Source organism: Monocercomonoides exilis (assembly GCF_001643675.1).
Source record: "Monocercomonoides exilis strain PA203 chromosome Unknown scaffold37-1059404, whole genome shotgun sequence".
Lineage (NCBI taxonomy): Eukaryota > Preaxostyla > Oxymonadida > Polymastigidae > Monocercomonoides > Monocercomonoides exilis.
The window spans coordinates 353909-376299 of NW_027150582.1; the positions used below are offsets into that span (position 1 = coordinate 353909).

The 22391-nt window shown below is 38.7% G+C and overlaps 9 protein-coding genes across 9 annotated transcripts; 7 read left to right on the forward strand and 2 right to left on the reverse strand.

The window, feature by feature from the left end:
- Positions 1–2909: 2909 nt before the first annotated feature.
- On the reverse strand, positions 2910–3137 carry MONOS_16069 (uncharacterized protein; the record flags this gene model as incomplete). The annotated part of the gene is made up of 1 exon (XM_067868978.1): positions 2910–3137. One exon carries the CDS (start codon positions 3135–3137, stop codon positions 2910–2912), a length of 228 nt encoding a protein of 75 aa, XP_067723388.1.
- A 141-nt stretch (positions 3138–3278) lies between these two features.
- MONOS_17917 (uncharacterized protein) lies at positions 3279–3872 on the reverse strand (the record flags this gene model as incomplete). The annotated part of the gene is made up of 1 exon (XM_067870885.1): positions 3279–3872. The coding sequence occupies one exon, from the start codon at positions 3870–3872 to the stop codon at positions 3480–3482; it is 393 nt and encodes a 130-aa protein (XP_067723389.1). The 3' UTR covers positions 3279–3479.
- Positions 3873–6651: 2779 nt separating this feature from the next.
- Positions 6652–10445, forward strand: MONOS_16427 (uncharacterized protein; the record flags this gene model as incomplete). The annotated part of the gene is made up of 5 exons (XM_067869332.1): positions 6652–6817; positions 6920–7150; positions 7201–7497; positions 7963–9343; positions 9905–10445. The coding sequence occupies 5 exons, from the start codon at positions 6652–6654 to the stop codon at positions 10443–10445; spliced, it is 2616 nt and encodes an 871-aa protein (XP_067723390.1).
- A 3284-nt stretch (positions 10446–13729) lies between these two features.
- Positions 13730–14203, forward strand: MONOS_17918 (uncharacterized protein; the record flags this gene model as incomplete). The annotated part of the gene is made up of 1 exon (XM_067870886.1): positions 13730–14203. The coding sequence occupies exon 1, from the start codon at positions 13805–13807 to the stop codon at positions 14201–14203; it is 399 nt and encodes a 132-aa protein (XP_067723391.1). The 5' UTR covers positions 13730–13804.
- A 185-nt stretch (positions 14204–14388) lies between these two features.
- On the forward strand, positions 14389–14751 carry MONOS_11469 (uncharacterized protein; the record flags this gene model as incomplete). Its single annotated transcript, XM_067864001.1, has 1 exon — positions 14389–14751. One exon carries the CDS (start codon positions 14389–14391, stop codon positions 14749–14751), a length of 363 nt encoding a protein of 120 aa, XP_067723392.1.
- Positions 14752–14784: 33 nt separating this feature from the next.
- Positions 14785–15252, forward strand: MONOS_11468 (uncharacterized protein; the record flags this gene model as incomplete). The annotated part of the gene is made up of 1 exon (XM_067864000.1): positions 14785–15252. One exon carries the CDS (start codon positions 14785–14787, stop codon positions 15250–15252), a length of 468 nt encoding a protein of 155 aa, XP_067723393.1.
- A 940-nt stretch (positions 15253–16192) lies between these two features.
- Positions 16193–17530, forward strand: MONOS_11467 (uncharacterized protein; the record flags this gene model as incomplete). The annotated part of the gene is made up of 3 exons (XM_067863999.1): positions 16193–16272; positions 16387–16661; positions 16746–17530. 3 exons carry the CDS (start codon positions 16193–16195, stop codon positions 17528–17530), a joined length of 1140 nt encoding a protein of 379 aa, XP_067723394.1.
- A 451-nt stretch (positions 17531–17981) lies between these two features.
- Positions 17982–18420, forward strand: MONOS_11466 (uncharacterized protein; the record flags this gene model as incomplete). Its single annotated transcript, XM_067863998.1, has 2 exons — positions 17982–18056; positions 18202–18420. The coding sequence occupies 2 exons, from the start codon at positions 17982–17984 to the stop codon at positions 18418–18420; spliced, it is 294 nt and encodes a 97-aa protein (XP_067723395.1).
- Positions 18421–18572: 152 nt separating this feature from the next.
- MONOS_11465 (uncharacterized protein) lies at positions 18573–18926 on the forward strand (the record flags this gene model as incomplete). Its single annotated transcript, XM_067863997.1, has 1 exon — positions 18573–18926. The coding sequence occupies one exon, from the start codon at positions 18573–18575 to the stop codon at positions 18924–18926; it is 354 nt and encodes a 117-aa protein (XP_067723396.1).
- Between the last annotated feature and the right edge of the window lie 3465 nt (positions 18927–22391).

Genomic DNA, 22391 nt, shown 5'->3' on the forward strand with positions numbered 1-22391 from the left:
AAAAAATACTTTTTTTTTGTCTTTCAAAAAATGACAACAGTTTATCATCTTTAATTTCTTTGGCTTTTTTATCACAAAATCATCATTCCAGTCTCGTGATTGAGTGACTGGATGGAATTATGGAAAAGAAAATATTGTCAAGAATAACAGTTGATTCAAATTCTTCTATTTCTCTCTCTTCTCCTGATCTTATCACTTATAGACTTCTCTCCATCCTCATTGTTCTTCGTACAAAATTCTCCATTATTGTTTCCTTGAAATTCTAATTCAACATACTCACTCTATCGCTCCTTGATCACCAAAGGAATTCATTTCATTCATCTCTGCAGATTCCATCACATTCTTCTCTATCTGCTCTGTGTTGTCGCAAAATTCCAACACCATAAAGCTTTCCAAAATCTCTTCCATTGTGTCTGTCCAGGCAGCGCAGAAAGCTGTGCTTGCAAGAGATCTTTGCAATGGTGCCTGTAAACAGGATGAGCTGGTCATTCGCATCAAATTTCTCACCCGTTGCACACGACCCGCTATTCCAAATCGAGTTCTTATTCAGAGCATATAACAGGCTCGTGACCATATCCCGCGCCCCATATGAAAAAAACAGCGAGCATTCGATGTTCACAGACGGAATCTTCTTCTGCTACTCCTACTCTTGCTGCTGCTGCCTCTGGAACAAATTCATAACGTGCTGAGGGTTAGATGAAGGCCTTGGTGATGGTGAGCACAGAAAGCTGTCACGATGAGCACACGAAGAATTCTGTACATGTTGTGAGTATTGGATGACGTTAAGCTCCTCCATTTCCTCGTCTGCTCCTTCACTCCCATCAAACCTCCTTTGGCCCACAAACACTGCTAGCGCACCTTCCTCTCCTTCTCTTCCCGGATAGTCGACTCTTTGCCCCTTTTCCTTCTTCTTCTTCAACAGAAGCAATTATGATTGGCAGATCTCGTCAGTTTCTTCTTTTTCGTTCTTTTAAAATTGAACCAACTTCAGCTGAATATGTTTTGAGATTGTTCAAGAAGGAAGATCCATCTGTTTCATCTGAATTTGCAGCAATCGATGTGCCACTTCCATCGCTCTCAACCCTGTTCCTATTCTTCCCATGCCACCCAATGTTGATGTCAATCTGCCAAATATCAAATCATTCCCTCCTTCTTCACCTCCATCTCTTCTGTTCGAAAGAAGGCTATTGCCCATCTTCTCCAGCTCTCCCATGTCGCCTCTATAGCCAGCTGTTCAGCAATACATCTTTCTTCCTTTTTCAGTTCGTATTCTACAAGATTTGCTATCTTCTCGCACCAATAAGCAAGCTTACTGTGTGAATTCTCCAGTGCTGCTGCAAGCTTCATACACTTCTTCCACGTTCAATATCTCTCTTTCTGTCGCTCCTTCCACCTCCTTTTTCTTTTCTTCTTCTTCCTCTTATCAAACATTGATTCAGACTCATTTATGTATATTCATTGCCCCTATTCTCCACAGCTTTGAAATTATTTGCCCCTCTTCGAGTTGTGTTTTCTTTACTCTGTCTTTAACAACGACAGTCGAATCGTGTATCAATTTGAAGTATTGTGTTCTAATCACCTTTTTGGCAACTTCATCTTCTTTAAGCAAGACGTGTAAAACATGAGACAAAGAAGACGAAAGAGTTATCAATTGAGTAGACGGTGCAGGTGCATGTGATGCTGAAGATATTGTTTGGCGAATTTGAGTGGACGCGACATGGAGGATGATTGCGGTTATTTTGATTCCGATGATAGGGGATGAACAGAAGAGTCTTGAAGAGGTGGTGAAAGTGCTTCTGTCAACAGAGCAAACAAAAAAGCTGTCGCTGGCGAGTTTGAAAAGAGAGTTCTTCCATCGATTCCCCATAAATTCTGCAATGCCTTAAATATCAGATGCAGTAAAAAGCTCAAGGAGAGCAGAAGGTGGGAGCAAAGTTGGTTAAGAAAGTGCGCAGGAAAAATGATTGATAATTCCAACTCAGTTGGCTCGTTCTAACAAAAGCTTGAGTTAATACGTTTGCGTTTTCAAATTATTTCAAGCATTTGTTCTGTGTTGATTCAAATTCCGCTATCGAGATAAGAAAAATACCAAATATAAATGAAATTGTCTATAGATCTGAAAATGTGCATTTCGGTGTGAAATATGATGCTCGAAGCAGCTTATGAACAATACGTGCGCGAAAAAACTCCCAACTGTTGTTTTTATCATATCTGTTTCTGCCTCGTTTTTGTTGAAAATTTTCCCTCTCCCGCATTGGCGTCAGTGCCCTTCTGCATTCCAGCTTTCCTCTCTTCTCTCGATGAGATTTCTCAACCCCTTTCACTAGCTCAGGCATTGTTGAAAAACAACCATGAACCCATCACTTCTTCCTGTCTGCTCTCCGCTCATTCTCTCTGTCCAACGCTCCTGGCCTTCTCCTCCGCTCTTCCATCCATCTGATGCCCCAAGTCCAATCTTCGGCTCCTCCCAAAGCCACTTGCCAACGATGTAGGCGACCCAAACAGAAACATAGAAACTGTGGCTGCAGATGGCTCCGAAGTCGTGATAAATGAAAGACTTGACCCCTTCTCGTTGCTTGCTTTGTGCCGTACTGGAGGCGGACGGAATCGATTTGGATAAAGCTCATCACGTTCTGGTTACCATGGAAGTGTTGCGAACAGCGGCTCCCCTAATCCGTCTACTGCAGATCCATTTTGGGCTTCAGCTTCTCCTTCAGTTTCTCTCGCTTTTCCTTAATTTTTCCTTTGTGCCATTCTTCCTGGTCCTTTTCCTGGTCTTTTTGCTGTATTTCCTTTTCCACTTATTTCTTGTTTCTGCACTGCCTCGATACACACTGCTCTTCATGCTCCATGCTCTCTCCAGCACCATTTTCTTTTTCATCTCCACTTCTGTCTTCTCCATCTTCATTTCAACTCTCATTTGCATCTTCGCTATCGCCAGTCCGCTCGTATCTCAAAATATGATGGCGGTGGTAGTAGTGTTGGTGGCGGAGGCTGTGGCAATGTTCATCGTCATCCACTTGCAACGCCTCCTCCTCTTCTCCTGGCTGCACAGAATCCATCAGCAACATCCGCTCCACCATCCGCTTAGGATAAACACGGACAACACTGTCTGGCTGCGAATACAGAAACTTCATCTCCTTTCGGCTTCTCGCTGTAGTAGGTGCAGACGCCCTTCCTTCCGCACCTTCTCTAAACCTTCTCCCTCTTGGCGTCTCTCCCTCAAAATCCTCCCCAAACTCCTCATCTCTCCTTCCTCTTCCAATCTTTGTTCTTCCCTATGCCTCCTTTCCTTCTCCTCTCTCATCCTCTATCCTGTCGCAATTCTCGCTTCCTTCTCCCCTTTCTCCTTCTTCTCCTTCTTCTCTTCCATCGTCTGCTTCTTCCTCTGTTTCTGCTTCTGCTTCTGCTTCTGATCGTGTTCTCGTATGCTCTTCAACACACCACCCATCTCCTCTTCACACTCGTCCTTTCTGCCTTTACTCCAAATAGAACTCTCTCCTCGCTTCCTCTCTCCTCTGCCTCGCAAGCATCGTCTCGCTCATCTCCATCGCCCTTCTCTTCGCGTTCTTCTCTCCCATCTTTCGGTTCAGCTCCCGTCTTGTCTCCCGCGTCTTCACTGCCCCTTCCCTCCGCTCCCGCTCCTTCTCGTCCTCCCGCAGCATCACTGACACCTTGTACTCTTCCCCCACAATCATCTTCTTCTGCACCGTCGTCACGCGCGAAAGCTTCGATTCCTTAAAGAACTTCCCCCACGGCTTCAGCAGTAGCAGCGTCGGCGGCACCCCTTCTGCTGCCCCAGTTGCCCGCACTGTCTTTCGTAGCTTATCAAACTCCCGCATCCGCGCCAGGTTCTGCCGCTGCTCCTGCATCTTCTGCTCAAACAGCCCAATCGACTCCTGCACTTTGTACTTCCGCAATCTTCTTTATCATCATCTCCTAGATATGCTCTTTTCAGTAGTAGAATCGCAATCGACAGAATGCCACTGAACTTCATCAGCTTCTCTTTCAGGTAGTTCCCCCCTGCTCCACCACGAAATACACCGCCGTCACAGACAGATCACATGACAGTACAACATTTGGCATCAACATCACCTTCACAAAAAAATAGAGTAGGCAATATGATGTACGTCACAGCCTCCAGGTTCGCTGCTGCCGCACACGCTCCATAGATCTGGGAACAATGTCATAGACCAGGTGCTACAGGGTGCAGTGCCTCTCCACATCCACGCCCCATCAGCGACCCTGTAGCAAGCGAAGGTATCATTGTACCTGCGGGAACAGCCTGCGAAATTGACAGCTGTTAGGATTCATGCTTCGCAACCAGGCACGCGCACATACTCCGCTCCCAAATTCCACACGTCTGCAGCTCAACCTCAGTCGGCATATCTTCCTGCGGTGGTGCCTTCAGCTGCGCTGTGTCGTCTGTCCCAACGACTATCCCTGTAGAGAACACAAACGAAGAAGTCAAAGAAAAGGCGGAAGTGTGCGCAAATATTTCTATTCAGCGGGCTTCGATGAAGACCAAAAAAAAAAGAATATGCATAATTTCACATAAAAATCAAAAGAAAATAATAAAAAAAATATAGATAATATATTAATTCATGCCTTAGAATGCTTCAGAGCCAACGTTTTGAATTGAAACAAATTGATCATCATCGATTCAATTTTCTTTCTTCGCTTCCTCTTTCTATTCAGTTGAGTCACAATCATTAAACCCCAAGACAACCTCCCTGATCAACTTCCTTCCTTCATTCTTTTCCCTCCCTCCCTCTCATTCACTCTCTCATTCACTCTCTCATTCACTCATTTTTCTAATTCTTCCCAATGAGCTCCGACAATTCTTTGCCTGTTAAAGCACTTGCAAAACGAACATTAAATCGATTCGTCAAGGCAGGCTGAAAGAATACAAAGTGGTAGAACATTCAATCAATGAGGGGGAAAAAGTGAGAAGGCAGAGAGAAGGAAGGATGATGGAGGAGCAATGATTGATGGGAAGCATTTTGAATGCACTCTGATCGCATGCAGCAGCAGCAAATGAAAAGAATGGAGGCATCTCATCCGCCAGGCTGTTCAGTTCGAGATTGCAATTGAAGAGGTCGGCACGCAACAAAGAAGACACAGATATCCAGGAAAAGAAGAAGAGGAGGAATTGCAAGAGAAGATGCATTTGATGGCAAATGAATGTTTGGCAAACAGAAACACCAAATTATCAATGTCAAGCTTGTGGTTCGCTAAAATTACAAATTGTTTCAAGAGCAAAATCCGATTGAAGTTGGACAGAATGTTGTTCGACTGTTAACAAATATTTGAAAATTGGATGTCTCGTCGTTGGCGTTTCTCCTTTCTTTTGAAGAAATAGCGGAATCAGAATTAAAATTTCGTCGCTTTCCATTTCTGCCTGGAGCAGTCCGAGAAACAGGAAAACCTTATTAATAAAATTGATATTTTTGGGTTTTCCTTTTTTTCGTTGAATTCTTGCCTTTTTTGTTTTTTGTGAAAAATATCCTTCCCTTGATTTTGCCAGTCACTTTCCTTGCAAAAAAATACCCCAAACTGTTCTCCCTGAATTTAATTCCAAAATGCTGTATAATTTTGTGCAGATTTTTGCCTTCACAGAATTCTATCCTTATATCGACATTCAATAAAACATCATTTGAATTGTTTTAATCTTTTGTTCCAATCAAAAATTATAAAAATCATGAATCTTGCGTAACTTCATTTGTTTCCCAATTGCTATATAATAATATGTTCTATTCTCATCGTAATGCTCTCCAACGTGAAGATTTGCTATTTGACAGACAAGAAAAGTTCCTTTTCTTTGAAAAGGAAGCAAACAGAGCAGTTTTCCAATATAATGAAAAAATTGTAATATTTCAATAAAAATTAAATTATAAAAAGTATTAGCAAACCCGTTAAAAGTTGGAAAAGCAAGTGGTTTTGAAAAAATGAAAGAAACAAAACTCCGGCTTTAATCAGAACCATATCTTTTTGAATTTTTGAATATTTATTGAAAAAAAAACAAATATCAGAAAAATTTTGATTTTTTGTTTAATAGTTATGTATGTGATAAGAGTTAGAAAAATGTTTTTTTTGATTTTTAAAACGCTGTATTCGAAGAGCATCAGCTCTTTTTCTTTGTCCAAACAATGGCGATCACAAAATGACAGAATCTTCAGGGGTCTTTTTTTTGCATAAAATGATTGTTTTCACCATTTTAACTTCATCTATAGCCAAAAAACTGCATTCTTCTACCTGCAATTTTCGCCCTTTAACGCTTATTTTTTTGATCTTTTTGACCCCTTGGAAATTCGGATCATGGGTCAGATCCTTTTTTTCATTGAAGAATGATATTTAATGTTATTTTTTAATATTTTTATATGAAAATATAATTTGTCAAAAGAAATATTCATTTATGCGACGAATATTCAATAGACCTTCAATTTAAGAATTCTTAAATTTTTCAAATTTTTTTCTGATATGAAATTTTCAAAAAATTATTTTCTAATTCAAATCACGTTGAAAAAAATTTTTTTTCAATTTTGGAAATAGTCAAATAATGAAAAAATAACAAAACATATTTTTTTAAATAAAAAAAAATTATTTTAGAATAATTGTGATTTTCCATAAGAAAATATTTATTAGAGAAAAATGTCCATTTCAAAACGCGAATCGACATTAAATTCTCGTTGCAATGTTCTATGGCAAGAAATAAAGAGAATCGGCGGAAATGACGTGGATTCGTTGCTTGCCTATTTGTTTTACACCTACAGGCAATCATCTTCAGTAATTAATGATTTACTGAAGTCTTTGAATGGTTTGGCTTTTTTTTTTTTTGTATTGTGTTAAAAATATTATTTTAACTCTCTGTTATTTTTTTTCTTTTTGATTTGTAAATTATTTATTTTTTTTGAAACAGAATATCACATAAAGCTGCTGGAAGACCTGTCTGTGGTGTACAACAACGCTCCGTTGCACACTCAGACAACAATGCTGCAAGCGCTTTCCCGCAACACATCATTATCCGATTTACAGGACTATGGATATGATGTTTCGGAGGGAAAATTTATTTACGCGAAGCAAACGCTGAAGAAGAATCAAGGTTTTATCATTCCGCCTCAAAAGCCTCATCTTCCTTCTTGCAGAAGTGGTTTGAATTTATTAATATTTTTTCTGATTTATTTTCTTTGTTTATTTTAGGCTTAAATGAACAGGAATGGGAAAAGGGCAACAACTGGATGTTAGCCCATTCGACTGAAGCCTCAACTTCGCTTCAGTCAGCAAAGAAAAAGCAGCGAGCTGAGCCAGATTACGCCAGATTTATTGATGAAGATGCCTGGGAAAATGAAATTGTTACAGAAAACTCTTTTTCAAATAAAAAACAATCTTCTTCTTCTTCAACATCATCTCAACTCAATAAAAATTCAAAAACCATTTCAGAAAAAAATTCTCCTTCTTCAAATTCTTCTTCTTCTCAAGCTGTTGATGCCCCAATCAGTACTCCAATTCGGAGAGAAAGTGGACCAACAAAAAACCAAAATAAAAATTCAAATCACAAACGTCACTCTTCTCCATCTCCAATACCAATTCACAATATATTCAAATCAAAAACTTCTTCTTCACAAATTTCAATTACAAAAAAATTGAAAGAAAAAATAAATTCTTCATCATTTCAAAATGATAATGTGTTTGTGAGTGAGCAATTAGTTGATTATGCCACTTCACCCACATTAATTCCACCTCAAGCATTTCAAACTCTCTTTTCTTCATTTTCTAAAAAGAATGACACTTCAACAGTTCAACAACAAAGCATTCAACCTTCAAATAATGAAATATCTATTCAAAACAATTCTTCAAAAAATATTTCAAAAAAGAATGCTAAAGAAAATTCAACAAAAAATCATTCTCATTCTCAATCTTCTTCAAATTCATCAAATTCTTCAAATAAATCATCACAAATAGCAAAAGGATTGCCAAACTTAGGCAACACATGCTATTTGGCTTCTCTTCTTCAATGCATGTCTTCTATCATCACGCAAAAACCATCTTTAATCAAAAAACAAACAGTTATGAAGAACATATCTTCGCGTGTAATAAGTGTTTGTCAACAACTGGTTAAAGATGGAATGGCAGTGCGTTCTTGGATCCCATCGCTTATCAACAAATGGGAAAACTTTTGTGGATATGGCAGCAGACAGCAACAGAATGTGATAGAAGCATTTGAAAATCTTCATCAACTTCTTCAAATTAATAAGATATTTGAAAAGGACACTTTCAATCCTGTTTTAATCACTCATTTCAAATGCCAAAAATGCCAAAAAATTTCATCACGTTTCAATGAAGCCTGCAGTAATGTTATCATAAATTCATCATCACCTCATAAAGGTCTGTCTTCTATCTTTTCAACTGAGATATTGAACGGAAAAAATGCTGTCTATTGTGATGCATGCAAGGAAAAATGCTGTGCTGCGAGATGGGAGGAAATGGCTGCATTTCCAGAGGTGCTAGCCCTCTGTCATGAATGCACTGATGCTGCTAGTTCTGCTCCTTCTAGAACTATACTAATAGAAACAGATCGTGTATACCAGCGCACTTTCTGCAAAGGGTTTTCTTCTAAAGATATTCAACATCTTCAAAAAGATAATAAAGAAACCATCATTTATCATCTAGTTGGGCAAATACTATTCAAACGTCTGGATCAAAGAAATGGACATTTCATTGCTATTGTTCAAAGGAAGACAAGAAGTGATGTATTGTGGAATATTTGCAATGATGAAAGTGTTTCTGAATTTGATAAAGATAATTGGAATTCATCATGGAAAGATATTTACGCTCAGGGTTACGCTCCTTCTCTTTCTTTCTACACAAAAGAAAGAACAAAACCAACACTATCTTCTATTCAATTTGGTGGTTTTTCTTCTTCTTCAGAAACATCAAATTTAAACACTTTAAACAACATTTCATCATCATCATCATCATCATCATCATCATCATCATCATCATCATCATCATCATCATCATCATCATCATCGATAACAACAACTTTAACTTTAACATCAACAATATCTTCGTCATCCACATTCATCACTCCACCTCATCGAACAACTTCTATTCCTTTACTCTCGTCGTCTATTTCAACAAGTTATGGATTGGAAGCTTTGAAAGAAAGAAGAAAGAAAATGGGCATCTTTTCTCCCAATGAAAAGAGATTAATCTTCAAACCCAAAACAAAATTGTGGAAAGAGTTTTCAGAAGAAACAAATATCAAAGTTTCTTTGTCTCACTTCTACAAACTCACTTCCAACTTCTCAAAAGCGAAAAGACGTACAGATCTTTGTGGAATGTGTGAGAAGTTGAACTATTTGGAGAATAAACTCAAATCTTCACAAAACAAAAATGGTCTTTCTTCTGCCGAGTTTCACACTCTGAAACTTCTTCGACAACACCGACTTGTTGCAGAAATGCAACGAAAACATTATCAATCAACTGTTGATAATCTGAAAGAGGGAGAAGCAGTCTTCGTCTTCGACTTTAAAGAAAAATGGAAACTCCCGATCAGAAAGAACCAACTTCAACAAGAATTCTTTAATTATCAACAGGTTTCTCAATTCACAATCATCTCTCTTCAAAAAATTAATAACCAAAAAATAAAACGAACTTTCAACTTCTTCTCCGACTGCCTCTCAAATGATCACAGATTTGTTATTGAGTGTCTGGAATCTGTGATCAAAAGACGCTTCTTCTCAGACACTCACACTTTTAAGTTCTTCTGCGATTCGGGTCCACACAACCGAAATCGCTTCCTTCTTCACTTCATCCTTTCCAAACAATCAAAACTCCTAAAAAAGAAAAATACACAACTCAATTTCTTCGCTGAGCATCATGGAAAAAACATTTGTGATAGTGAATTTGGTGCGTTAGTGAATGCAATCGACAACAATCTTTCGACAGAACACATCGCCACACTTCATGATTTGATCAACTTCTTCGAAAACAATATGAACACTTCGACATCAGCTTCTTCAACTTTTCAATCTAACATTTTCTCAACATCATCATCAAACTCTTCACCATCTTCGACATCTGTCAATAACTTTGAGCATGAGAGGTACTTTGAAGAATATGTACCATCTCAACAAATCTCATGGCCTTCACTGTCCGTTCCCCACATGAAGGACTACTTGTATTTTGAGCGCAAGGGCTCATTTGTCTGTGCTTCAGCTGTTGGATATCTTCCTCAACGCTCTCTGGTTGCACTCGAATCTTCGACGATGAAAGAAAAAGTCCAAAGATCAAGGAAGTCATTTCACTCTGATATCACATCATCTAACTCTTCTCTTCTTTCTCAATCTTCTCAAGATCTTCTTTCAAGGAGATTTGAGCTTCTTCTTGACTCTTCTTCTATTTGTGAATCTCAAAATTGTTCTTTTGGTGTCCCCTATTAAGAAACTAGATGTTGTGCATGCTTAGCTGGCACTCTATCGGAAGGGTGCTGGACATGACTGTTCGTATTAGATATTGCAGCCTTCGGGCTGCTTTATCCGGACCTGGATACGACGAACAGCCTCCCAGGTGCATAACAGTTAGAATCCGATTGTTTTCTTGTGCTTTTTGTCCCTGTAATGTCCCTATAATTAAATTGGTTATTGTCCCGCTTATATATGTATTTATCGAGATTCATTAATGGAGAGAGTTATGAGGGAATTCATTGATCTTTGGGTGATGTTTTTGGAAGGGAGAGTTGATGAGAGTGTGAAATGTTGTTTTATCATTGTGTCTGTCTTTTTTCTTTGTTGGATTTGATCTTTTTGAGTCAAAGTGAGAGGAATATTAGAAAGAGGAGAATGGATGGAAAACAGAGGGAAAATAGACAAGTTAGTTTGTAAACTTTTAATATAAGTATCCTTTTTTGTTAGGAATTGTATTTGATGCCATGAATTTGTTGAAATAGTACTGTTTTTTCTCATATCTTATATTGTTCAAAATTGTTGACATTTAGTTGATATTTGGTGAATGTCTTATGAATATGTGATCGAATTATGTTTTATTGAAAATGATTGAATCTGATTTGAAAATTTCTGATTGTTTTCAATTTTTATTATGATTAATATCATGAAGTACTTTTTGTTTTTTTATGTCATTTTGATTGGAAAACGATTGTTATTTTTTAACGTATTTTTTCTCATTTCACTGATTTTCTATGAAATCTCAATACGATAGAAATTTAATGTTTGAAAACATTTAATGAAAGAGTTACAACAAAATCATCGATGGATGTGAATTAAGAACCATTTTATCGTGAAATCTTTTCAAAAAAATTTTCAAAAGTTTGAATGAAAAAAAGGATCTGACCCATGATCCGAATTTCCAAGGGGTCAAAAAGATCAAAAAAATAAGCGTTAAAGGGCGAAAATTGCAGGTAGAAGAATGCAGTTTTTTGGCTATAGATGAAGTTAAAATGGTGAAAACAATCATTTTATGCAAAAAAAAGACCCCTGAAGATTCTGTCATTTTGTGATCGCCATTGTTTGGACAAAGAAAAAGAGCTGATGCTCTTCGAATACAGCGTTTTAAAAATCAAAAAAAACATTTTTCTAACTCTTATCACATACATAACTATTAAACAAAAAATCAAAATTTTTCTGATATTTGTTTTTTTTTCAATAAATATTCAAAAATTCAAAAAGATATGGTTCTGATTAAAGCCGGAGTTTTGTTTCTTTCATTTTTTCAAAACCACTTGCTTTTCCAACTTTTAACGGGTTTGCTAATACTTTTTATAATTTAATTTTTATTGAAATATTACAATTTTTTCATTATATTGGAAAACTGCTCTGTTTGCTTCCTTTTCAAAGAAAAGGAACTTTTCTTGTCTGTCAAATAGCAAATCTTCACGTTGGAGAGCATTACGATGAGAATAGAACATATTATTATATAGCAATTGGGAAACAAATGAAGTTACGCAAGATTCATGATTTTTATAATTTTTGATTGGAACAAAAGATTAAAACAATTCAAATGATGTTTTATTGAATGTCGATATAAGGATAGAATTCTGTGAAGGCAAAAATCTGCACAAAATTATACAGCATTTTGGAATTAAATTCAGGGAGAACAGTTTGGGGTATTTTTTTGCAAGGAAAGTGACTGGCAAAATCAAGGGAAGGATATTTTTCACAAAAAACAAAAAAGGCAAGAATTCAACGAAAAAAAGGAAAACCCAAAAATATCAATTTTATTAATAAGGTTTTCCTGTTTCTCGGACTGCTCCAGGCAGAAATGGAAAGCGACGAAATTTTAATTCTGATTCCGCTATTTCTTCAAAAGAAAGGAGAAACGCCAACGACGAGACATCCAATTTTCAAATATTTGTTAACAGTCGAACAACATTCTGTCCAACTTCAATCGGATTTTGCTCTTGAAACAATTTGTAATTTTAGCGAACCACAAGCTTGACATTGATAATTTGGTGTTTCTGTTTGCCAAACATTCATTTGCCATCAAATGCATCTTCTCTTGCAATTCCTCCTCTTCTTCTTTTTCCTGGATATCTGTGTCTTCTTTGTTGCGTGCCGACCTCTTCAATTGCAATCTCGAACTGAACAGCCTGGCGGATGAGATGCCTCCATTCTTTTCATTTGCTGCTGCTGCATGCGATCAGAGTGCATTCAAAATGCTTCCCATCAATCATTGCTCCTCCATCATCCTTCCTTCTCTCTGCCTTCTCACTTTTTCCCCCTCATTGATTGAATGTTCTACCACTTTGTATTCTTTCAGCCTGCCTTGACGAATCGATTTAATGTTCGTTTTGCAAGTGCTTTAACAGGCAAAGAATTGTCGGAGCTCATTGGGAAGAATTAGAAAAATGAGTGAATGAGAGAGTGAATGAGAGAGTGAATGAGAGGGAGGGAGGGAAAAGAATGAAGGAAGGAAGTTGATCAGGGAGGTTGTCTTGGGGTTTAATGATTGTGACTCAACTGAATAGAAAGAGGAAGCGAAGAAAGAAAATTGAATCGATGATGATCAATTTGTTTCAATTCAAAACGTTGGCTCTGAAGCATTCTAAGGCATGAATTAATATATTATCTATATTTTTTTTATTATTTTCTTTTGATTTTTATGTGAAATTATGCATATTCTTTTTTTTTTTGGTCTTCATCGAAGCCCGCTGAATAGAAATATTTGCGCACACTTCCGCCTTTTCTTTGACTTCTTCGTTTGTGTTCTCTACAGGGATAGTCGTTGGGACAGACGACACAGCGCAGCTGAAGGCACCACCGCAGGAAGATATGCCGACTGAGGTTGAGCTGCAGACGTGTGGAATTTGGGAGCGGAGTATGTGCGCGTGCCTGGTTGCGAAGCATGAATCCTAACAGCTGTCAATTTCGCAGGCTGTTCCCGCAGGTACAATGATACCTTCGCTTGCTACAGGGTCGCTGATGGGGCGTGGATGTGGAGAGGCACTGCACCCTGTAGCACCTGGTCTATGACATTGTTCCCAGATCTATGGAGCGTGTGCGGCAGCAGCGAACCTGGAGGCTGTGACGTACATCATATTGCCTACTCTATTTTTTTGTGAAGGTGATGTTGATGCCAAATGTTGTACTGTCATGTGATCTGTCTGTGACGGCGGTGTATTTCGTGGTGGAGCAGGGGGGAACTACCTGAAAGAGAAGCTGATGAAGTTCAGTGGCATTCTGTCGATTGCGATTCTACTACTGAAAAGAGCATATCTAGGAGATGATGATAAAGAAGATTGCGGAAGTACAAAGTGCAGGAGTCGATTGGGCTGTTTGAGCAGAAGATGCAGGAGCAGCGGCAGAACCTGGCGCGGATGCGGGAGTTTGATAAGCTACGAAAGACAGTGCGGGCAACTGGGGCAGCAGAAGGGGTGCCGCCGACGCTGCTACTGCTGAAGCCGTGGGGGAAGTTCTTTAAGGAATCGAAGCTTTCGCGCGTGACGACGGTGCAGAAGAAGATGATTGTGGGGGAAGAGTACAAGGTGTCAGTGATGCTGCGGGAGGACGAGAAGGAGCGGGAGCGGAGGGAAGGGGCAGTGAAGACGCGGGAGACAAGACGGGAGCTGAACCGAAAGATGGGAGAGAAGAACGCGAAGAGAAGGGCGATGGAGATGAGCGAGACGATGCTTGCGAGGCAGAGGAGAGAGGAAGCGAGGAGAGAGAGAAGGAATAGAAGGAGATGAAGACAATGAGAACTGCAACAAGATGGAGGATGAGAGAGAAGAACGAAATCTTGTTCAGCGGAGATAACATAGAAGAGAAATTGACGTCGCCAATTGAGAGAGAAAGAGAAAGAGGAAAAAGAATTGAACACGAGGGTTCTTTATAGACAGAGAAAGATGGCATTTCCAAAAGCAAAGTCGATAGAATGATACATTTGGAGTCATTTGATGGAGGCAGAACATCTCTCGTTATTCCTTCCTGCGAAGAATGGCTGCTGTCAGGAAAAGTTGTGGCAGACGAAGAGTTTTTGAGTTCCATTCAACAAATGAGGGAGACAGAAGTGGCAGGGGCAAATGCAATGAGAAGGAGCAGAAGAGGAGATGGGTCATTTTGTGTTGAAGACGAAGAGGAAGAAGAGAGAAGGAAAAGCGAGCTGAGTGTACTGAACGGGAGTGAGTCTGAAGCATCGAAGTCTGCTTCGAAGAAAAGCAGACGTGCTTGTGATACGTCTTCAGTGATTTTATCATTATCATCTTCAACGCCTTCTTCCTCTTCTCGGAACAGCTAGACGTTTTTCCGCGATCCAAAGGATGAATCCAAAATGACAGCGAAAAGGAAGAAATGCAGCAAGGATGACATGGTTCTATTCCAAGAAGACGAAGATTATTACTTCGGGTTAAAGAACACAACTACATACAAAGCATTAACCTCGTCTATTTCTCAATCACAGGAATCTGCTTCATCTTCCCCTCAGATTTCTTCATTTATTTCTCCACAACGTGCCAGCAAACACACAAAGGCTCCACGAAGCAGCCTTCTTGCGACGCTGGAAGGGATGAAGAAGAGGAAAGAGGAAAAGAAAAACACAGATTCTCTTTCTCTATATTCGTCACTGACAAGCGAAAGGATACTGACTCTGATGCCAGCTGGTGATATTGCACCGGCACATGACAAGTGGTTTGAGGAGGAAGTGAAAGATGTGGATGTGGTGAGAGGAGTAGAAGAGGGTGAGAACGAAAGGAAGAAGGAGAGAAATGAGTATTTGATGAAGGCAAAGAAGGAAATTTGACGAAAGATTGATGCGAATAAAAGAAAGGAAGCTGAGAGAAGAAAGAGAAAGAGAGGCAGAAAGAATTATAAGCTTGCCTTTTTACCAGCAAAATGCTGTTGACACAACGTTAAATGGACCAAATCAGACTCTCCAGTCAACGCTCCAATCAACTAGATCAGCATCCTTCTCTTCTTCTCCTTCCTCCTCTTCCTTATCATCATCTAATCTTCTTCTTTACCATCCACACCAATTTCATCTGATAACAATCAGATTGTCAATGCTTTGCCTTCTTCACCATTATCACTTTCGCCTCCTCTTTCAATGTACTCTTTATCTCCTTTTCCCACCAGCACCCCATCTCCCACCCATCAAATGTGGCATCCCGTCCCTTCTTCCTCTCTTCCCTCTTCGCTTTCTTCTGCCTCACAGCGTCCGTTCCTACTTCGTCACTGTGCTTTCCTGAGCCAAAAAAGTCAGCCATTCCAAGCCGCATCGATAGAATTGAGGAAGAGAAAGCGAAACATTGGAAGATGGAGGAGATGCAGAAGAAAGAGACAGAGAAGGAGAGAGAGGAGCTACTGGAGGAAGAGATTGAGTACTTCGAGAAAAAGCGGTCAAAGCTCGAAGTCTAGCAGAAGAAGGCGCTGGAGCAGGCTGAGAAGAAGAAAGAGGTATTTGTTTCGTATCTGAAAAAGATGAAGATTGAAAGAAGAGAATCGAACTTCAAAAGCGAAGCGAACAAGAGGAAGGTATTGATGAAGGAGCATTTCGAATAGCCTATTGCTGTTTGTATAATAAATGCGCTGTAGATTTGAAAAAATCTGGTTTTTAACAGGCAGGAAGTTCAATTTGGAAGCTTTTCAGATGAATTTCCTAATAAAAGCGCATTTTCAGCTGTAGAAGAAGAAGATGATGACAATTCAGAAAACTTGTTTTCTTCGAAAGAATAAAAAAGATCATGAAGAAAAAGAGCAAGAAGAAAATTATGCTCCAAAAGAACAAAAACATTCGGAGCAAAAGCGAAGCGAAAATGCAAAGGTGTTTTTCATTGTTCAATTTGCAAGCTTCTTCTTCTTCGTCTTTTTTTTCTTCTTCTTCTTCAAAGCCTCACTCACACTCTCATTCCTAAAATTCGTCCCATTCAAAATCCAGCTCATCAACAACTACCTTATCTCCTTCCTCAACAGCTGTACCAACTGCTTCATCATCATCATCATCGTCATCTTCTTCTTCTATTTCATCTTCTTCATCAGCCTCTCAAAATACATCTGTTTTCAAACAATCTCCTCATCTCAACCAGCCACTTGCACAGACACACAAGAAGCACAGCAGCCACACACTCAAACCGATCTCTATTGCGCATCCACGTTCAACCCTCTCGCAAAATGCTTCTGAAATCAAAAGGCAAAAGAAGGAGTTAACAGCAAGTCAGAAGCGAAACTCATCTCTTTCGTCTTCTTAAGCAAAGACTCGACCGACTGTTTCGACATCTTCTCCACATTCATATGCAGTTACATATTCTTCTTCTACGTTTTCTTCCTCTTCCTCTTCTTCTGTTCTTCAAGAACCATTTTGTTCGCCCCGCCCCACCCTTCCTTCTCTTCTCCACCACTGGGTCGGCTGTGTTGAGACTTGCGTACGGAGAAGCACGATGGAAGACAGTGTGTTGCTGCTACCTGTTGATGGATGGGACATAGAGAAGCTTATGTGCGACGGAGAAGTGGGGATTTTGGCTCGCATACTGAAATATCCACAGGAGCTGATGTTTACTGTGAAAGGAATGAAGGCACTGGAAGACAGAGATGATGAGATCTGGGCAAGGAGGATGAGAGAGAAGGAGAAAAGGAAGAAGGAAAGAATGAAAAGAAAGAGAAAAGAATGGAGAAGGAAAAGAGAGGAAGGAAAGAAAAACCCGGCAAGCTCTGGTCAATCCTATGAAGAAACACTCGACACGGATGAATTTGAGCTCGTCGACGAAACAGAGTCTCTTTATACACAGAAGCCTGCTTCAAATGAGACTGCCTCTCTTTCAGAAGTTCCGAATTCTTCGTCTGCAAATAGACCTTCACCTAATTCACAACCTTTATCAACTGAATCAAAGGGAATAATTCCTCCAATTCCATATTTTGACAAGAAGCTGAAGGGATGTGGCGTTTATGGAGTGTTTGACGGACATAGAGGAAGCGATACGGCTATGTATTTAACATTACATTTTGTGGAATGTTTTCTGAGTGTCAGTGCAGTCAAAGGAGAAAAAAAAAGAAGAATGAAGAGAAAGAAAAGAAGAAGAGGATGATAAATCCAGAAATTAGCTAAATACAAACACAGAAGCAAGTAATGTTGAAATTAACTCACAAACGTTGCCTTCATCTTCTCCTTCTTCTTCTTCTTCTTCCTCTTCTTCCTCTTCTTCTTCTTCTTCTTCTTCTTCTTCTTCTTCTTCTTCTTCTTCTTCTTCTTCTTCTTCTTCTCTTTCTTCTCCGTCTTCCTCCTCCTCCTTCTTCTTCACATTCTTTTTCTTCTTCTTATCCTTCCTCTTCCCCTTCTTCAATTCCCCATTATCCCCTTCTTTTCTCTCTTTCTCTCAGAGCAAAGAATGACAGATTTCAAGGTGTGTCTTTTCATCTGTTTCTTCCTTAACACGAAAGCCTGAAAGCATCGATACGAAAGGCAGAGGAGAGAGTTGATTCTCAATGCAGCGCCGAGTGAATCAACAGTTGAGGAGTCACTAAGAGGTGTTTGGAAAGATGACTCCGCCTTCTCATTTGAACGAGGCGATATTGAGTGCACTGGAGTTGGAGAAGACGAGGTTGCAGCTGGAGGTGAGGGAAAATAAACAAATGGAAAGGCTTTTTCTGGTGAGCTGGAAGCTGTCGGCATGCATACTCCAACAGAGCATGTCGAGCGAGATGGCGGTGAAGATGGAACGCATCATGCTGAATGAGCTTTTAGACTGATTAAACAAAGAAAGATGAAAATAACAACACTGAAACCTCCAATGGCGAGATACGTGGCGATGAGATGGTCGAGGGAGCAGCTGGAGCCATCGTCGAGCAGGAGCACAGGGGAGGCGGCACTGAGGGCGGAGAGGTTGGGGTGGGAGAGGAAGAGGGAGGAAGCGGGGAGAGCACGAAGAGCAGGGCGGGTGAGGTGGAGGGAATGGTCAGATATGTTGGAGATGCATAGGGTACCTCGGGAAGCACAAAGGAGGTTGGAGTTGAGTCTGACAGGATGTTCGGGGGAAAGAAAGAGGGAGGAGGACACAGCCAGTTATCCGTCGAGGAGAGAGAAAAGGGAAGAGTGGGCAGATCCAGACGGAGTTTTCTATTGAGCGGTAGATGAATAACACAGTTGTGGAGATGAAGTCGCAGGGGGCAAGCAGGGAGCTGACCTGGCGGGCAGAGGAGCCGGTGTCTTGGTCGATGAATATTTGGTGGGGGCGGTGGAAGGTGATGAAGGGGAGGAGTTCGACATCGAGGTCGGGGTCGGTGGGAGGAGTGCGAGGTGAAGCGGAGGTTGAAAATGAGAGGGGGAGGTGGAGGCCGGCTGTGGGCAGCACGAATCCGCTGAGCTCGTCGAGCGAACTGATGTCGGCGCTGGGCATGTTCCAGTTGAAATGGGCTGCGTCTGCCACTGCCTACAGCATGGTGGACAACACAAATACGATTTTATCTTTTTTTTATCGCAACTGACAAACACCACGTGCTCGAGGGCAAACTGCCTGGAGGCATCCGCCAGCCACAGCAGCACATTCCTCGAAGGTCGAGCCGTTTATCAGGAGGAGTGACCCTGCTGACATCACGGCTGCAACGCTGTCTCCTCTTGTATCTCTGCGATCTTTACACATCCCCCGCCTTCGCTCCCCTTCTCCTTACCCACAATCACACACACGCTGCACTCCACCACGCTGTTGCTCCCAGTTCACTTGATCTGTGAAAACATCGCACTCGCCACTTCGCCCAGTGTTTTGAACTCATACGGCACTATCCTCCAAGAGCTGATTGTTGTCAGCCCGAAAATCCTCTCCACTTTCTAGAGTCACCCTTGCATCCTCATTCAGGGTTGAAACTGAACCAAGCAAGGCTGATGAAAAATTTAAACAAACTTAGTGATATATCTGTATAGCTTTTAAAGTGATTTACGAAGAGGAAAAAATAGCGCAGAAAATCATATACAGAAAAATAGTTGAGTTGAATGCTCGCCGAGCAACTTAAGCAATTTTATAAAGAAGGACAGAGCATGAGAAAGATGAGATCATTAGAGTTGAAGGCTTTAAAAGTGAAAAAAGTGAAATTTTTCGTATTTCTTTTTTATTTTTTTTATTCTTTCTTTGTAATTTTCATAAAATAACTTTGATCAATTTATTTTAATAACTTCTTCAAAGTATTATTTGCTTTTATAGAAAAATAAACAGCAAATATTTGTATATCTGATGAATATCTAGTTTAACTATTATATTTTTCATTTGTGTTTTTGAAAATTGTTTGTTTTCAACAAAAGTTTTATGATCTTCAAAATTAATTTTAAAATTTCTTTGTAATAACATCATAAAACTTATAATTATATAAAAAATTGATAAATTATGTATTATGATTATTGTTATCATGCTTTTTGAACCAGTATACTTAGGTTTTGTTCTGTTTATTGAATTTTCAATATTTTTTTAATGAATTTTTTAATTCTTTCACGAATTTGTAATAAAAACAATTTGAAATGAATAAAAATCTAAAAATATGCAATAACAACTATTCACAAAGCAATATATTTGAATGATCATCTCATTCATTTTTCTTTTTAAAGCAACCCTTAATTAAATTTGTTTTTGATCAAACGTCGGAATTTTTTATGATGTCAAAAAAAATCACCCATATAACAAATATGAATACCATAGGTGGAAAATGCGGGAACTGGTGGAAAATCCGGTAGTCCAAGTTATCAGAAAACCAAAAAGAATGGAAAACAAGTTGACACTTTTTAAAATAACGAACGAAACGTCTTTCAAAAGCTCAACGCCTGCATAGCTTGAATAACAATTGTTGCAATCATCGAAAAATCTACCAAGTTCCAAAGAAATAACAACAGAATTTTGTTGGTTAAATAAAAAACATGAATTTTCATCTTATGAATAAATTAAAGCAAATGACTATTACTTAACATTTATTAATTCTTGAAAGTTAGTAATTGGCTTTCTTTCATTGAAATTCTCATTTATATGATTAATTCAATTTTTGATCAAATGAATAATAACGGAAATGACAAAAAAATATCTTCCAAAGAACTTCACAGGCTCATGGCAGCATCAAATTACCGAATTCTGAAATCTCCTTCCCAAAAAGTCTTTGAAATCAAAAAGAAATATGCTGTAACGTGGAAAACTACTGTGGGATCACATGCTATTTAAAACGGAGCATGGGAAAGAGGAATGGCTGCTTTGAAAGCAAAATGACAAGTTTACAAAATAGGCAGACCTGCAATTATAGCAAAAAAAAATTCGAAACAGTTGATAAATAGGTTATTCCACTTCTGTCCCAAAAAAAAAATGTCAGACTGAAGGATATACAAGCAATGGTCTGAAAATTTTAATTTTTTTGTTTTTTCTATTTTTGTATTTTGAAGATACAAGACATTTTAAATACAGGTTGCGAAAGTGAAGTAAAAAGAAATAAAGTCATCTCCAAATATTCGTATGATTTGATAGAAAGAAGTTCAATTTTAAGAACTTCAATTTCCAGGCCGATGGAAATCGATAAAATTAACGCATAATCTCCAGAAGCTATTCATTCGTGAATCGAAAAGTTATCCTCCATCATCACAGTCAATGGAATTAATGAGACTGATATTTTCAATTTTGACGAATCTTCAGTTCATGTAGGTGATGGAACAGAAAAACTCGTCGTCTACTTGAAAAACCAATCCCCTCCTTCCCCATCTTCATTGCCAAAAATGGAAAATGCAACTATTTATGTGTGTATTTGCGCGGACGGGTCGCATCTTCCTCATATGCAAATATACCCTCGAAAAAAGATTCCACTAGAATTCTCTAATTTTTCTTCATTCAATGTGTCTTATGATGGGATTTTCATCTGGATGGATATCTGCTGAATTGTTTCGAAAGATAATGACAAAGAAATGGCTTCCATTAATTGCAAATAAGCTTAAACTCTCATCTTCGAAAAAAGCACCACTTTTATTGGATAATCACCGAACTCACTTCGAATAAGAAGTGATTGCATTTGCTGAACAAAGAATTATCATCGTTGAATTTTTCCCTTCAAACATGACTCACCTTTTGCAACCTTGCGATAATCGTGTGTTTGCAAGGTTCAAACAAGTTCTTCAAAATTCTTTTGTAAGGCCAACTCAATTTTCAACCTCTTCAAATAAAAAAGCTTTGGCACACGCTTTGCCAGAAGCTTTAACAGCAGCAATAACTCCTTCAGTAATAAAATTTTCATTTTCAAATACAGGCGTTGATGCTGTGGCTGCTGCTCCTGTGCTTTTAAGGATATGTGGTCCACTTTCATCTTCTCAAAAGTTCTTATTAAAATATTCAACAAATGATTAGATGAAGGATTTATTTGGAGATTATTCTCCAAAGAAAAAACGACAACTGAAAGAAAAAAGCGAAGAAAAAAAGACAATTGAAAAGGAACCGAAAGAAAAGAAAGAAGAAAATTTCGAAATAAGTGAAGAAAAGGAAAATAAACAAAGGATACAGAAAAAATTAGTTAACGTTAAGAAAAAGAAAATTACATTGAGAAGAAGAAGAATAGACGATGATTATTTGTATGGGAATGAAATTAGTTATTTGGGTGATTCTTTTTGAAAAGTTGCTAATGTTTAATTTTCTAATACTTCAAAATTTTCATATTTTGATCAAATTTTTGTTTCAGCTCACAAATCTCCTCAAGAATGTTTGAAATAGCATTATCAATGAATAGATTTGATTGAAGTGAAGTTTGATATTAGTTAACAGAAATTTGAGTTAAATATGAAATTTAATTATATTTGAAAATTAAACATTTGCGACTTTTCAAAAAAACATAGACATATCAACTAATTGCTATCTTAGATGTTATGATATTAAGTTTTGTGACATTTTAAGTCAGTCAAAAAATGTTCTATTTTTTTCAATTTTTTTGTAAGCAAAAAGTTTA